At 41.8% G+C, this 14,501-nt stretch overlaps 1 protein-coding gene across 1 annotated transcript in view; it reads right to left on the bottom strand.

The window, feature by feature from the left end:
• LOC103751229 (isoleucine--tRNA ligase, cytoplasmic) overlaps positions 1-14,501 on the bottom strand; it is a gene marked incomplete in the record, with an annotated part of 61,758 nt that overhangs the window by 32,202 nt on the left and 15,055 nt on the right. The window contains 7 exon segments of the mRNA XM_029556920.1: positions 46-144; positions 1,582-1,673; positions 2,264-2,386; positions 3,263-3,358; positions 9,450-9,510; positions 10,070-10,157; positions 13,761-13,908. Coding sequence (XP_029412780.1) covers positions 46-144; positions 1,582-1,673; positions 2,264-2,386; positions 3,263-3,358; positions 9,450-9,510; positions 10,070-10,157; positions 13,761-13,908 — 707 coding nt within the window.

The following is a 14,501-nucleotide window of genomic DNA, read 5'->3' as shown; positions in this document are numbered from 1 at the left end:
ACTACACACAAGGACAGTAGAGGAAGAGACATATTTCATGCTCACCAGTAACACAGGTCATTGTTCTTAAGGAGCTGGTCCACCATGTGCTCCACTCGCACAAACCAGCTGGGCACTGACTTGTAAATAAGGGGAGTGTCTGACCTGGGGAAGCAAAATGCAGATGGCACTGGTCAGAAGGAGACATACCCAGGGCAAGGCTGACTTTTAGTTTCTCATCAACATCAGTGCCACCTACTCAGCCTTCTGCTGACATTCATTTGTATTTTAATGCAAATGTCTGGGCTGGAGAAATGGCTCAAGGGGTAAAGGCACTTGCTGCCAAGTCTGATGACCTGTTTGATCCCTGGAGCCACCATGGTAGCAGGAGAGAACCGACTCACACTAATAGTTCTCTGACCTCCACAGGAGCACCACGGCATGTATGTGGACACACGCACACTGCTCCCACCACCCTCCCCCAAAAAAGAAACAAAGGTTAAAAAAAATTGGTGTGTGTGTGTGGGGGGGTGCTGGCACTGGAGAGAGAGTGCGGTGGTTAAAAACACTTGCTGCTCTTCTGGAGGATTCAAGTTTAGTCCTCAACAACTATGTCAGGAGGCTTACAATCACCCAACTCTAGTTCCAGGGAATCTGATGTTCCCTTCTGGTCTAAACACACATGGCATACATTCAGACAGATACACAAAAATAAATGTTTTTTTTTATTTTTTTGAGACAGGGTCTCCCCTGTGGCCCCAGCTGACCTGGATTCGCTATGGAGACCAGGCTGGTCTCAAACTCACAAGAGATCCGCCTGCTTCTGCCTCCCGAGTGCTGGGATTAAAGGTGTGTATCATCATGCCCAGCAGATAAATATTTTTTAAAAAATTTAAATAAACATAAATGTCTAAGTCTCATATCTCTTCATGAAACCAATAAACTGAATAAAAGAACTAGACTAGAAAGAAAACAGTTCTGATGACAGTTCTCTGAGGTTATGATGTGAACATGGGCACAGGGAGGAAATGTGGGGATGAATTTCGGGACACCAAACAGCACATTTACACCTGAATATTTACAGGATATTCTTACATTTAAACTTGGTACTTAAAAAAAATACTATCATAAAATTTCAGAGATGTTTGTCATTTTAAAAAATGTATGACGACAGGGCTGGAGAGATGGTTCACTGTTAAAGAGCACTGGCTGCTCTTGCAGAGGACCCACATTTGGTTACCAGCACCAACATGGCAGCTAACAACCATGCCTAACTCTAGTTTCAGAGAACCTGACATCCTCTTCTGGCCTCCACAGGTATTGCACACATTGGTGCACTTGCATCCAGGCAAAACACTCATGCATACAAAAAAGGTAAAATTTTAAATTAAAAAATTAAATATATATGTAACCACAATAGAAAACAGATTTTTACACATCCATTTTTTTTTTTTTAAATCTCACACAGCTCCCGAGGAAAGCGACAACTTGATACAACTCTTCTGAAACTAAGAGGACGGTTACTATACACATGAGCCAGACCCCTAAATATGAAGACGTGAGTGCATGCTAGCCAGTACACCCAGAAATGTCTCCTCTCACCTCCAGCAGAAAGGGTAACTGTGAGTGAAGGTGGAGGCCATAAGAAGTCTCCCCTGTTCCTTCAATGTTCTGATGATATTTTTATCAGCATCCTGTCAAAAAATTTTAACGTTAGTCATTAAAATACCTTAACACACTTAGTAACAATACAATTATTAAAATTCTGATATTTCATTATGAATGAAAGATACAAATAACAACTGTGTCATTAAAAAAGAAAAAAAATCTTTGTGGGGGGGCTGGGGATGTAGGTCAGTGGTAAGGGGCTTACTTAGCATGCATGAGCCCCTTGGCTTTTCCTTAGAACCATAATAAAAACCCAAAACCAGAAAACTCTTCTGCTCATTTTTAGCCACTTAAATCATTTAAGGCAGTAAAGCTTTTGATCAGACATGACGACCTGAGCATGACAAGGCTGCTCCATGACAAACAAGAGCAGGTTTCCTGATTCTTACAGATGAAATTATAGCACACTTCCTTCTCTAAACATAGCAGACCCTCTGAATGTGGCTCATAGTATCTATCTTTGCTAATCTTAAGTGCCTAAACAAAAAATTTTAAAACTTCCATATTAACCCTAACACAAGTGTAGATAATGAAGATGAATTAGTTGTATCAATTTCCTTACTGGGAAAAAACAGAAATAAGCATGATGAGACTTCTACTTCACAGGACTACAGACCTTCACATACTGCCCAACAAAATGTGTCACTTCTTCTGTGAAGCAGCCTGAAGCATCCACGGGGCAAATAGGGGTTGAATCTTTCTGAATAATATTGAAGTCCATACAGACTCGAAAGTCATCCTGAGAAAAGGCAAAGACAGGAGGAGTTGGGTGAGAAAAAGGGAGTCTGTGTGCGTGTGGTGGTGGGGAGCACAAGGTGACAGAAAGTCTAAGAGATGCTTCCAATAGTGCCTTGTACATACCTAATCCACCTTCTACTTCTAACTGGATATGACGTAAGGCCTGTTTATGGGATCTAAGCCTCACAGATGGACAGGAATTAGACTGTCTAGCCCAGTCATCTCAGTCATTAGAGAACACAGATTTTAAAACGGAATCAGATTTTAAATAAGATACACGCACATCTAGAAAACAAAAGTCCATCTAGGTAGAGAGCACTATGTGTTTTTAAAAATATTTTATTTATTATTATTTTATGTGTATGAGTGTATTGCCTGCATGTATGTGAGTCCACGCATGTCGAGAAGTACTATGCATTTAATACCATTGTTTGATGTACATACAGCTTTAAGTCCTGTCAATGGATGCTCCAAAGGGTGACTATTCCCTATTACACAAGTAAACTGGGCCTCAGATATCATAGATTTGCTAGGTCACACCACAAGGCTTCAGAAGTGGCTCTGAAGAGCATTACTAAGTAGCACTCCATGTGAGGGATGCCGAGTCACTTTACCACATTAGCTCATTTAACCCTAACAATGACACTACCAGGAAGGCAGACAGGTGAACTAGGATCTGAAGAGTTTACAATAGCTCAGGAAGAGTGTGAATGCAGATGCAAGTTTCCTGTGCCATCTTTAGGGTCAAAGAGCCAGTAAAGGCCTGACTCCATGGTCTCGGCTAGAGTGAGGAGCTTGATGAGACTCAGCAGGAGTCCCAGGAAAAGTGGCCACAGACAGTGACTTCTCATAAATACATCTGCTTGATGCTACTCACAGCACCGAAGTAAGGGGCCTGGTGTACAACTCCGGTGCCTTCTTCGTCCTTCACATAGTGGTCAACAAGCACAGTGAAAGCACCATTCTCTTTACACTGGAAAAGAAAGACCAGAAAGTGTCAGAAAAAAGACTACTCAATCAACAAGGAGAAAGACCTGGAAAAAAACAGTTTAACATGTAAAGCTTTCTTAGGAAATAGAAAAGACAGAAAACTCAAATTAGGAAGAAAATGCTGATTCAATAAATCCCTTCCACTAGGCATTGGCACAGGCCTTGCACCCCAGCAGAGACAGGTGGTGAGAATGAGGGTAGCCTGGTCAAAAAGCAGGGTCCAGGCCAGCTGGGGCTGCAAGGGAGACCCTGTCTCAAAACCAACCTCCTCAGTACATACATAGATACATATACAAATATATGTACATATAAAAAATATTTTTGGATAATGGCTCACTGGTTCTCTCTCTCTCTCTCTCTCTCTCTCTCTCTCTCTCTCTCTCTCTCTCTCACACACACACACACACACACACACACACACACACACACACACTATCATCTGAAGATCTGTGGATGAAAACATCTAATTTAGGAATTGGGGAGATGGTATAGTAGATAAAGCAATTACTGCATAACTGAGGACCAGAGTTAGGATCCCCTACATCCACATAAAAGACATGAGGCCATGGCAGTGCTCCTATAATCCCAGGGCTTGAGAAGCAGAAACAGGAGATTTCTGGGGCAAACTAGCTAGCTAGATTAGTCAAATTGGGAAGGTTCAGGTTCATCGAGAGACCCTGCCTCAGCCAATAAGATGGAAAATAATCAAGGAAGATACCTGACATCAACCTCTGGCCTCCACAGGTAGGTGCACCTGCTCGCAAATGCGCCCACTTATTTATAAGATAGATATAAGCGTGCAAAAGAAATCTCCATTTTGGTTATATAACTGGTTTTTTTCTTTAATATTTTATTTATTATTATTTATTTTTATGTGTACAAGTCTTTTTGAGACAGGCTCTCCCTGCAGCCCCAGCTGTCCTGGAACTCACTATGTAGACCAGGCTGGCCTTGAACTCACAGAGATACGCCTGCCTCAGAAGAGGGCTTTGGATTCCCCTGGAACTGGAGTTAAGGACGGTTCATAGCCGTCATGTGGGTGCTGGGAATCGAACCTGGGTCCTCTGCAAGAGCAGTCAGTGCTCTAAACCACTGAGCCATCTCTCCAGCCCCATAACTGGTTTTTTTCATTAGTCAGCCCTTACCCCATGGTGAGATTAGCATACAGTCTCAGAAAACACATTCCCTTCTTAGCATGTGTGAGGCTTCTGGTTAAATTTACAGCAAGCGCACAGCATGCCCACATGCATTCATATATACACAAAACCAAAGCATGTTCCCCAAATTCTTTAATTCCTGGCTTCCTGATATATTCAGCCCACTCATATCTTTTAAAGACAGGTCTCCCTGGGGCTGGAGAGATGGCACAGTGGTTGGGAGCACTCACTGTTCTTGCAGAAGACCCAGATTCAAACCCACATGGCAGCTAACAACTGTCATCTGTAAATAAATAAAATATTAAAAAAAAAAAGACAGGTTTCCCTCTGATCTGGAACTCACTATGTAGACCAGGCTGGCCTTGATCTCACAGAGATCTGCTTGCCTCTGCCTCTGCCTTGGGATTAAAGGTGTGCACCAGCACGACTGGCAGCTCATATATTTTGTATTTCCTTTTCCTTTCAACTGGGTTCAAGTTATTCAGTCATAAAAGGTAAATCTCAAAAGGACGAAGTTTGAGTTCTATATGAATTCACGCATTGTAAGACTTGAGTGTTTATTTCCTCTACAAAAACAATTCTGTTAAAAGTACTTTCACAAATAACACTGACATTCAGGTCCTAAAATCCTCCTTGTATTTCCATGACATACAAGACAGAATGCAAGTGAGCAGACTTTTGGAGGCAAGGAGCCAACAGAATGCTTCTTTTAGACAATATTTGAATTCAGATTTTGTGATGGTTTTAATGAGAATGTCCCCCATTGATTCCAATTGGTTCCTGGGACATTTTGTCCCAGGTTGCGAGGTCTTAAGAGAGTTCTTAAGCTTTGTGGGATCTTGAGCTGCTTTCTCTTGCTTCCTGTGCCCGTTTGAAGGTGAGACACCTTAGCTTCTGTTCCTCCAGCCAGCTCTGCTGCCATGCCTCCCTGCCATGATAGCCTCTTGTCCCCTTGGAACCACAAACTCAAATAAACTCTTCCTTTTCTAAGTTCCCTTGGTCATGGTGTTTCTATCACAGCAACAGAAGAGTAACTAATACAGAAATTGGTTCCAGACAGTGGGGCATTGCTATAACAGACCTGACCTTGGTGTTTTGGGGAGAATTGTGGAAGCATTTGAAACTTTGGTCTGGAAAAGACATGCTTTTCGCTTGCTGTGGAGCTTGGAACAGTTATGCTGAAAGAGTTGTAGACAACGGAGGCCTGGCTTGTGAAGCTTCAAAGGGAAGGAGAGACTATCAGGGCTGTTTGTGGAACGTTCTGAATTGAGAATCTGTGTTTTCTGGTCGGCTAGTGCTGAAGAATCAGCTGTGATAAGAAGAACCAGAACCACTGAAGTGAAACCTTTGCTTCACTGGGACAATTGATGCTGGTTAGCTGGGGCTGAAAAATCAGCTGTAAGTAACAAGAGACCAGCATCAGTGTGGTGAAATCTTCTGGGAAGTATTTCCTCAGGGTCAGTAGAGAAGCTATGGTCCAGAGGGAGCCTGAGCTTCCATCTCAAGCTGGAAGCAGGACTTGGTAATGCGTAAGAGTCTCCTGGCATTGAAAGCATTAGGGGTCACAGAGATCAGCTGAGGCTTGGCACCCTCAGAGGCCAGGAAAGGTCACTGGTGAAAGTGCAGCCTCCATTGCAGTGAAGACCCCAGGATTGAAGGGGTCATGGAGAGTATCTGAGGCTTTGCCTCCTGAGAGGCCAGAAGAGCCTATTGGTGAAGATGCAATAGAGATCCCAGCTTTTTGGAGATGCCAACACCATGGGATGACCACCAAGGGAGGCAGCAGGTATGGAATGGAGCCGGCCTGGGTCTTCGAGACAAGCTGTATATAGCACAGATGGCAGAGTCAGAGTGGAGCTGCCAAAACCCTTTGAAGCCCAGTAGATCATGAATGAATCCCAGATGTCTGGCCTTGAGCTACTTTGCAGAACTTAGGTTTTGCTTAGATGTGCCCGATTCTTCCCTTTTGAAATAAGACAGTGCTTGTTTGGGATTTTACAGCAGCCCACAGTTAAAGAGACTTAAAAAATCCAAACAATCTCCTTTTAAAAGTACTGTGGGATTTTTAAGGTCTTATGTTGTGATACTGTTAACATCGTATCTTGGGGACAGAAGAAATGGAAAGGTTGTGGTTTAATAGTGATGTGTTTGTGTGTCACCTTGACAAGGGCTTAATTGTGCTGGACAGCTTTAGTTGTCAACTTGATACACCTGGGTAGAGGGAGCCTCAAATGGTGAATTGCCCCCATTGGACTGGCCTATGGCCATGTCTGTGGGGCATCTTCTTGATTACTGATTACCACTGTAATCAGTACCACTGTAGGTGGTACCACCCATCGGCGGTGGGCCTGTGTTATATAAGAAAGCAGGTAGAGCAGGGGCCAGGGGATTAAGCCAGTAAACAGCGCTCCTCCATGGCCTGTGCTTCAGCTCCTGCCTCCAGGTTCCTGCCCTGAGTTCCTACTTTGGGCTCCCTCAGTGATGAACTGTGACCTAGGAGATGTAAGCTGACTATTTCCTCTCCAAGTTGGTATTGTCAGAGAGTTTTGTCATAGCAATGGAGAAGCAAATTAGAACAGACTTCAAGGGTAACAACTCAGCAGAGCGAATGACTGAAAGGAAGAGGATATGTAAGTAAGTGCACCTTGTGCACACAATGCCTGCTGAGGCCATAAAAGGGTATCAGATCCCTTGGAACTAGAGTTACAGATGGTTGCTAGCTGCCATGTGGGTGCTGGGAACCAAATCTGGGTTCTCTACAATAGCAGCCAGTGCTCAGCCTCTGAGCCATCTCTCCAACTGTGCAAAGGATATTTAATAGCAGGTTACTACAAAGGCAGAGAGATGAGAAAGCAAAGGGCCTGTGTGGGGATGTGACTAGGAAGCTGGTCAGTGGCATCAAGTAGGGAAGAAGGGAAGTGCTCCTCCAGGCAAATGGCTGAAGGTTTCTGAGGTGGAACAGGAAGAGGGCAGAGTACATAGAAATGCGATGCTGAAACACTGGAGGAAGAAGGCCCTTACAGGAGTCAAACTATGGAGAAAACTTCAGGGTGAAAATAAAAATGAAGCTAGATAAACAGATACACCATGGACAGGAGAAGTGACAAAGGTCGCCGCCAGCATCAACTGATCCCTCTCAACAGTGACTAGGGATGGTAGAGAGTCAGCAGATGCTTTATCCTGACTTGTGATATAAATGGTGCCTAGCGGATTACAAATGCGTGGTGAAAAGGCAAGCCTGAGGTTGCTCGTCACCTTATTACAAGGCCTTTAGATAAGAACCAAGGAGGAACTTCTGCTTGACCTTGTTTCCCAGATGGTAGTGGGGGACTGGAGGGGGGAACACACAACTATAGATTTTGATTGTCCATTGTCAGAAAATGAAAGTCACATAAAACAGCTTTACACCTTTTAAGAAAAGGCACTAAATGTATGACTTGTTTTGGTACTCAGAATTAAAACACCCACCTCAACACCTTCCTTGAAGTATATGTAATTTTATTATTTATTTATTTTATTCTTTCGGTCTTTTTTTTTTGGTCTTTTTGAGACAGGGTCTTCCTGTAAGCCCCAGCTGTCCTCAAACTCACAAAGATCTGCCTGCCTCTGCCTCCCAAGTGCTGGGATTAAAGGTGTGCACCACCACGCCCAGCCTGTTTTACTTTTTAAGTCTTCCTGAAACATTACCTTGCTATTCAGTCTAGGTTAGCAGGGAATTCAGTATTTGGCCTTAGGACTGGCCTTGAACAAGGAATCTACCTGTCTCAGACTTTCACAAGTTAGGATCTAAGCATGGGTTACCATGCCCAGCTTTGCATTTATTTTTCCATATACTTTATTCTGAGCACTATGTGAAATCTGTAAGACAATCTCAAAAATTCACCTGAGTAGACTATATAAAGAATTGCAATGGCCCTAAATGGAGTCCCCTAAATTCTAATAGCTAAAGTAACTTCATTTTGTATAAAGCAGCCACTTTAAACTGCAAAAACTAGAAAAACAGCCAGTTTCAAAACCTTTCGTTAAGCACCTGAACTTAGCTGCTTCCCCTTAGAAGAGTGCTTTCTTTGGAGTAGCTGACCTTGGTCACCTCCCAGACATCGCAGCTGCACTTAATCAGAAAGTGCCTTACTGTCAAGGTTTCTATATATTTGTTAAGGGAATGACTGAACAAGCTTGTTCTGGCTTCTGTAGTTTGCTTATCTGCTGACTTGGGCATCCTGACCATACTCAGGACCACCTGGTATTACTCATGGGTGATGAAATTCCTACAGTATTTGTGGTTTTTGCCTTTATAAGCTCATTTTGCCCTCCCCTCAGGACCGTGGGTCCTAAATTGTTGACTAAGGGACCATGGACGACTATAGCCCTAATAAATTTGACCAATTATAATTTGAATTGAATTGAGGAGGTGGAGAGATGACTCAGCAGTTAAGAACACTGGCTGTTCTTGCAGAAGAACCGGGTCCAAATCTCAGCACCCACATGGCAGCTAACAACTGTCTGTAACTCCAGTTCCAAGGGATCCAACAACCTCTTCTGGCCTCCTCCAGCATTGCACGACATGGGTGCACTTAACCTACATTCAGGCAGTACATGCATATACATAAAATAAAAATAATAAATAAATAAAATATAAAATTTGAATTGAGTCTGGTGGTCTTTTTCCCAGTCGTTTCAAATTCTGTAACAGGATAAAAGGCTTACATGTAAACCCAATCAAATGTAATAGGATTCCCTTATAATATAAGAAATTTAAGTATCTTATACAATTTTAACTCATTTAAAGATAAGGCAGAATTTAATTTTGTTAAAACTAAGGTAGTGTAGAATCAGACACAGTCACACATAAAATCCACTCATTTCACTCCCAATGTCAAAAAAAGATAGTCACCGTGTAACATTTCCCAAGCTTACCTTAATGAAGTAGTCGAATAAAGGCTTGTATTTCTTGCCTTTGAGAGATGCACCAGGAAACCTGGAAAATAAGATAAACTCATAATTAGATTAAAATCAAAGCTACAATCAAAGCTGGGGAAATGGTTCAGTCAGAAAATGCTTCCTACTTAAGCAGGCAGACCTGAGTTTGGATTCCCTGAACCCACGTAAAAAGCCAGGCATGGTCATGTACGCCTATAATCCCAGAGCTGGGGAGAAAGGATCCCTGGGCTTGCTGACCAGGTAGCCTAGCCCAGTTGGTTAGCTCCAGGTTCAGTGAGAGACCTTATCTCAAGAATAAGGAGAGCAACGATTGAGGAAGACACTTGAGGTTGGCCTCTGGCCTTTACAGGCACATCCACTCACATATTATATATACAGAAAATTAACAAATGATAAAAAAGCAAAGTAATGCAGCTGTGGCCAGAATAAGTCACCATCCCCTGAGGTTTGCAGTTGTTGGTCAAAATGTACAAATGGGAATTTCAACAGTCAGTACCCTAAAACTCAGCTTGAACAATACAGCTTTACGATGATGCAGATCGTCTCTTTTCAAAACTAAAGACAGACACTCCCACTTCCACTACTTGAACACTCACCTTTCAAGAATTTCATAGTCACTCTCTAACTTATAGAGGGCAGATAATCTGGCTTCCATTAAAATGAACAGTTTTCCTCTAGCAACATCTATGAGAACAAAGGAAAAAGAGGACACCAGTGACACTCAGACTGACTAATTGGCACACATCAGGCACACATCTTGTGCTGAGGAGTTTCTGTCTCACCTGTACCTAGCATGTGCCCTATACACACAGAGGAACACTACAAAGAACACAGTACAACCCTACTTCCCAGATGTGCAGTAGAGACACTGAAGGGAGTAAAGTCATTCATTAATTGCACCCACACCCATTTAAGGAAATTAATCTTTTCTCCTTTTAAAGATAATATATGTGAATCTTAACATTAACAACTCAGCTCATAAAGTCACCGCATCTTATAATTTCATCCCCTTAGATGGCTCCATTTCCAGATCCTTTTCTATGCCTATAGTAACCAAGGTATGTGAAAATGTATAGTCTCAAACTCACAGAGATCCAAGTGCTGGGGCTAAAGGTGTGAGACCTGACTATCTTTTAACAATCATGAGGTGATACTCTAGGTGGTTTTTCCAACTTGTGTTCACTTAATATATTGAGACTACCTTTATGTACACCAGAACATAAAGATCTTTCTTGTTTCGTGGTACTGAAGATTGATCCTAGGGTGGTGCACATGCTAGGCAAGAGCCCTATCACTTAGTTAGACCCCCAACCTATAATTTATTCAGCATCTCCACTGGATTTCACTTTATGGAGATACCAGAATTTATTCAATTAATTTATTCAACAAATCAATTAATGCATGGTTAAACTTCTTCAAAAAATGTCAATACCATGTACAGTAAGAAAATGTATACATCTGTTTACCCTCAATTTATTTCTGGAAGACAGTATCCTTGGAAACCTGGAGCAAATATATAAACATTGAAAATTTGATACTGACAAACTGCCCTACAAAAATCTAGATAAAGTTAAATTCTCACTCTAAAGTATGATATACTAGAATTTACTAGAGTGTGTTACGTATTTCTTTTTTTCCCCTTTTTTGGTTTATTTATTGAATTTTTGTGTATTTCATATACAATATCTTAATCATCTTTACACCCCCTTCCCCACTGGCACCCTCCCATAGCTCCCACACTGGATTTTATGCATTCTGGTATTTTTTAAAAAAATATTTTATTATTTTTAAAATGTGTATGTGTGTATTGCCTACATGTAGGTAAGTGCACCCATGTCATGCAATGCCCTCAGAGGAGAGGCTGTTGGATCCCCTGGAACTGGAGTCACAGATAGCTGTTAGCTGCCAGTGCTGGGATTCGAACCTGGGTCTTCTGCAAGAACAGCCAGTGTTCTTAACCACTGAGCCATCTCTCCCGCCCGCATTCTGGTATTTATGCTAAAACTTTTCAAGTCAAGTTAGTGTTCCCTGATATCCCTCAGTGCAAGTTCATTCACTGGGGTCTAGTCAGCCTATCTAGAGTCACCCCCTTAAAATAAACTCTTCCTCAAACAGTACTATCAGCTGCCCAACAGTTGTTTGGCCAAGATTTGGGCCTCCTGCCCATTTCCACAGTTTTATGCTGTGATTTTGTCTCCATGAATTTGCATGGGTCTTGTGCATGCTGTCACTATTGCTGTAAGTTCATATGAGCAAGGTTCCAGGAGCCTGTAAGACTCTATTTCCATATGATCATGCATCTCCTCCCTGGCTCTTACAATCTTTCCACCCCCTCTTCAGTAATGGTCCCTGAGCACTGGATGGCTGAAGTTTAATACTAGAGTCCTGTCCAAGGTCTGCAGACTCAGTCTCTACACTTTGGCCATTTGTGGCCCTTTGTGTTCATTGTCCTCTATTGCATTTACAATGGAACCTCTACACCTAAGGCTTATGGTATATAGGGAAACAAAGGGTAGAGAGAATGCATCTCTCAACTCTCATGTTACATATTTCTATGGATCATTTCAAAGACTTTGTAATTCATGGGAAAACTCCTCTTAAAGCTGTGGCCACTGCCCAGCTCTGACATCATAGCAACACTGTTATAAGCTGAGTGCATATGCTAAGAACAAGACCAAGTATGCAAGCTGTGTGGGCACATCTGTACCCTCCCCTACCGTGTGTATCTGTGTGTGTGTGTGTGTGTGTGTGTATGCTACATTTGAAATCTGTCATAAAATCCCTAACATGCCAGACACACTACAAATTACCAGTGACCCACTGGCTACACATAGAAATTGTGCTGATGGGATCACAGTTCCCTCACAGAAGCTGCTGCAGATTCCTGAGCCAAGATCCTGTATCGACAACAGCTATTCCCAATAGGCATCACCAATGTGTTCAAAGAAGAATAAATAAAGAACTTACCCCATACATTTTAAGACTGAATAATATTCTCTGTACATCTCATTGATCAATCACCTGTTGATGTAGACATATGGGCTGCTTCCACATTTTGGCTATTGCGTGGTGCTGCTATCAACACAGGTGTAACAGTATCTGACAAGCACCTGTTTTTACTACTTTGCATTCTTTTGTTTTCCTTTTTTCTTTGTGAGACAAGGTCTCAGGTAGCCAAGGCTGCTGGCCTCAAACTCATCCTTCTGCCTCTACCTCCAAAGTGCAAAGATTACACACCAAGCCCAGTTCCTGCTTTCAATTCCTTTAACTTTGGAAGAAATGCTATACTGTTTTCCAAAGCAGCTGTATCATAGCCTTTTTTCCCCCGATAATGAGTTTTTCTCTCTCTTCCTCTCCATAAATTACCCAAATCTGAAAGTATATTTGTTCAATAAGTACCAACCATCTTTTTTCCTATAAATCTCTATGGAAAAACCTAGATGTGAATATGAGAAACATCCACCATGGAATAGTTAAGAGGCCATGTTTCTGAATCTCAGATTTTTCATCTGGAATAGGGGAATGATGTGTAAAACTTACACTGCAAACTAGAAGTTATAAAATTTACTTTGTATCTTTTACATCTTAGAACTATTTAATTTTTTGTCACTTTCAACTAGAAAGGAAACAGTTTTTTAGAGGTTACTTTTTTTTTTGGTCTTTTTGAGACAGGGTCTCCCTGTAGCCCCAGCTGTCCTAGAACTCACTATATAGACCAGGCTGGCCTTGAACTCACAAAGATCCACCTGCCTCTGCCTCCCAAGTGCTGGGATTAATGGCATGCGCCACCACGCCCTGCTAGAGGTTACTTTTTATTTATTTATATTTTATGTATACGAGAATTCTGCCTGCATATATGGAAGTGGACATGTGGGCAATGCCCACAAGACAGTGTAAGATACCCTGGAAATGGAGTTATAGATGGCTGTCAGCCACCATGTGGGTACTAGGAACTGAACCTGGGCCCTCTCCAAAAGCAGCCAGTGCTCTTAACCTCCGAGTCATCTCTCCAGCCCCAAGGTTACTTTTTTTTCCTCTCTATTCTCCCCTCTCCCCTCTCATTTTGAAACAGGGTCTTGCTATGTTGCCCAGGGTGACCTCAAACTCAAGATACCTTCCTACCAGTGTCTTGTGTGCTGAGACAACATACCTGTCCCTATAGCTTATCTTTATGATTAAGTAAAATTCTTGTGGAAATTTTTTTTTTACTAAAAGAAATGTAAGCTTTTATATTTCCGTAAATGTATGTTGTTCATGCTAATCACAAGTAACTAGGCTTCTGCTGACCTTTAATCTTCACATACTGTGTTTCTGGATTAACACATAGGGCAAGGTTACTAGGTAGAGTCCAGGGAGTGGTTGTCCACGCAACTAAGGATGTATTTTCATCTTCCTCCAAAGGGAAGGTTACAAATACTGAAGGATCCTGAACATCCTGAAAGACATTGAGGGAAAACAGTGTTTTACAAACTTGCAAGAGATGTAACAAAAAGGAAATGTCTGAAAGGGAACTAAACAAATTTAATTTTCACAATAAAATGAGCTCTCAAAAAGGTACCTTCAGCTACAGTTAAAAGATGCTGTAACGATTATATGGAAATCACAAATATAAAGCATTTAAGATATGGGGTATCACGAGGCATAAAGTATGACGTGTCAGTATTGCAGTTTCTGTGCTGTAGTGAGCACACAAGAGCTGAAGGCAGCAGGGAAATGCTTAGGGAATAATTCTTTCTCCCCCATATATTATACGGTACATGTTTCTGTGCTTGAAATATTTTATTAAAGAAATTACAGTACAGGAGCAAAATCAGAAAGGTATTTAGGAGACAAAAAAGAATCTTCCCAGACACCTAGTAAGGACTTGCAAAGATCAAATGAAATAGGGAAAATATTCTCTACAATGATAGATGCTTCTGCTTATAACTGTAAGCTCTACTAATATAATTTCCAAACCTGGGCATGAAACAAGACTTCCCAAAAGTCAGTACCTTTTAAAAAAGAACATTATGTGAACTGGCAAAAGTT

The sequence above is a fragment of the Nannospalax galili genome, unplaced genomic scaffold, assembly GCF_000622305.1.
Source record: "Nannospalax galili isolate Female #2095 unplaced genomic scaffold, S.galili_v1.0 scaffold367, whole genome shotgun sequence".
Classification (NCBI taxonomy): Eukaryota; Metazoa; Chordata; class Mammalia; order Rodentia; family Spalacidae; genus Nannospalax; species Nannospalax galili.
The sequence above is the reverse complement of the archived record's forward strand: the minus strand, read 5'-3'. Positions and strand labels throughout refer to the sequence as shown.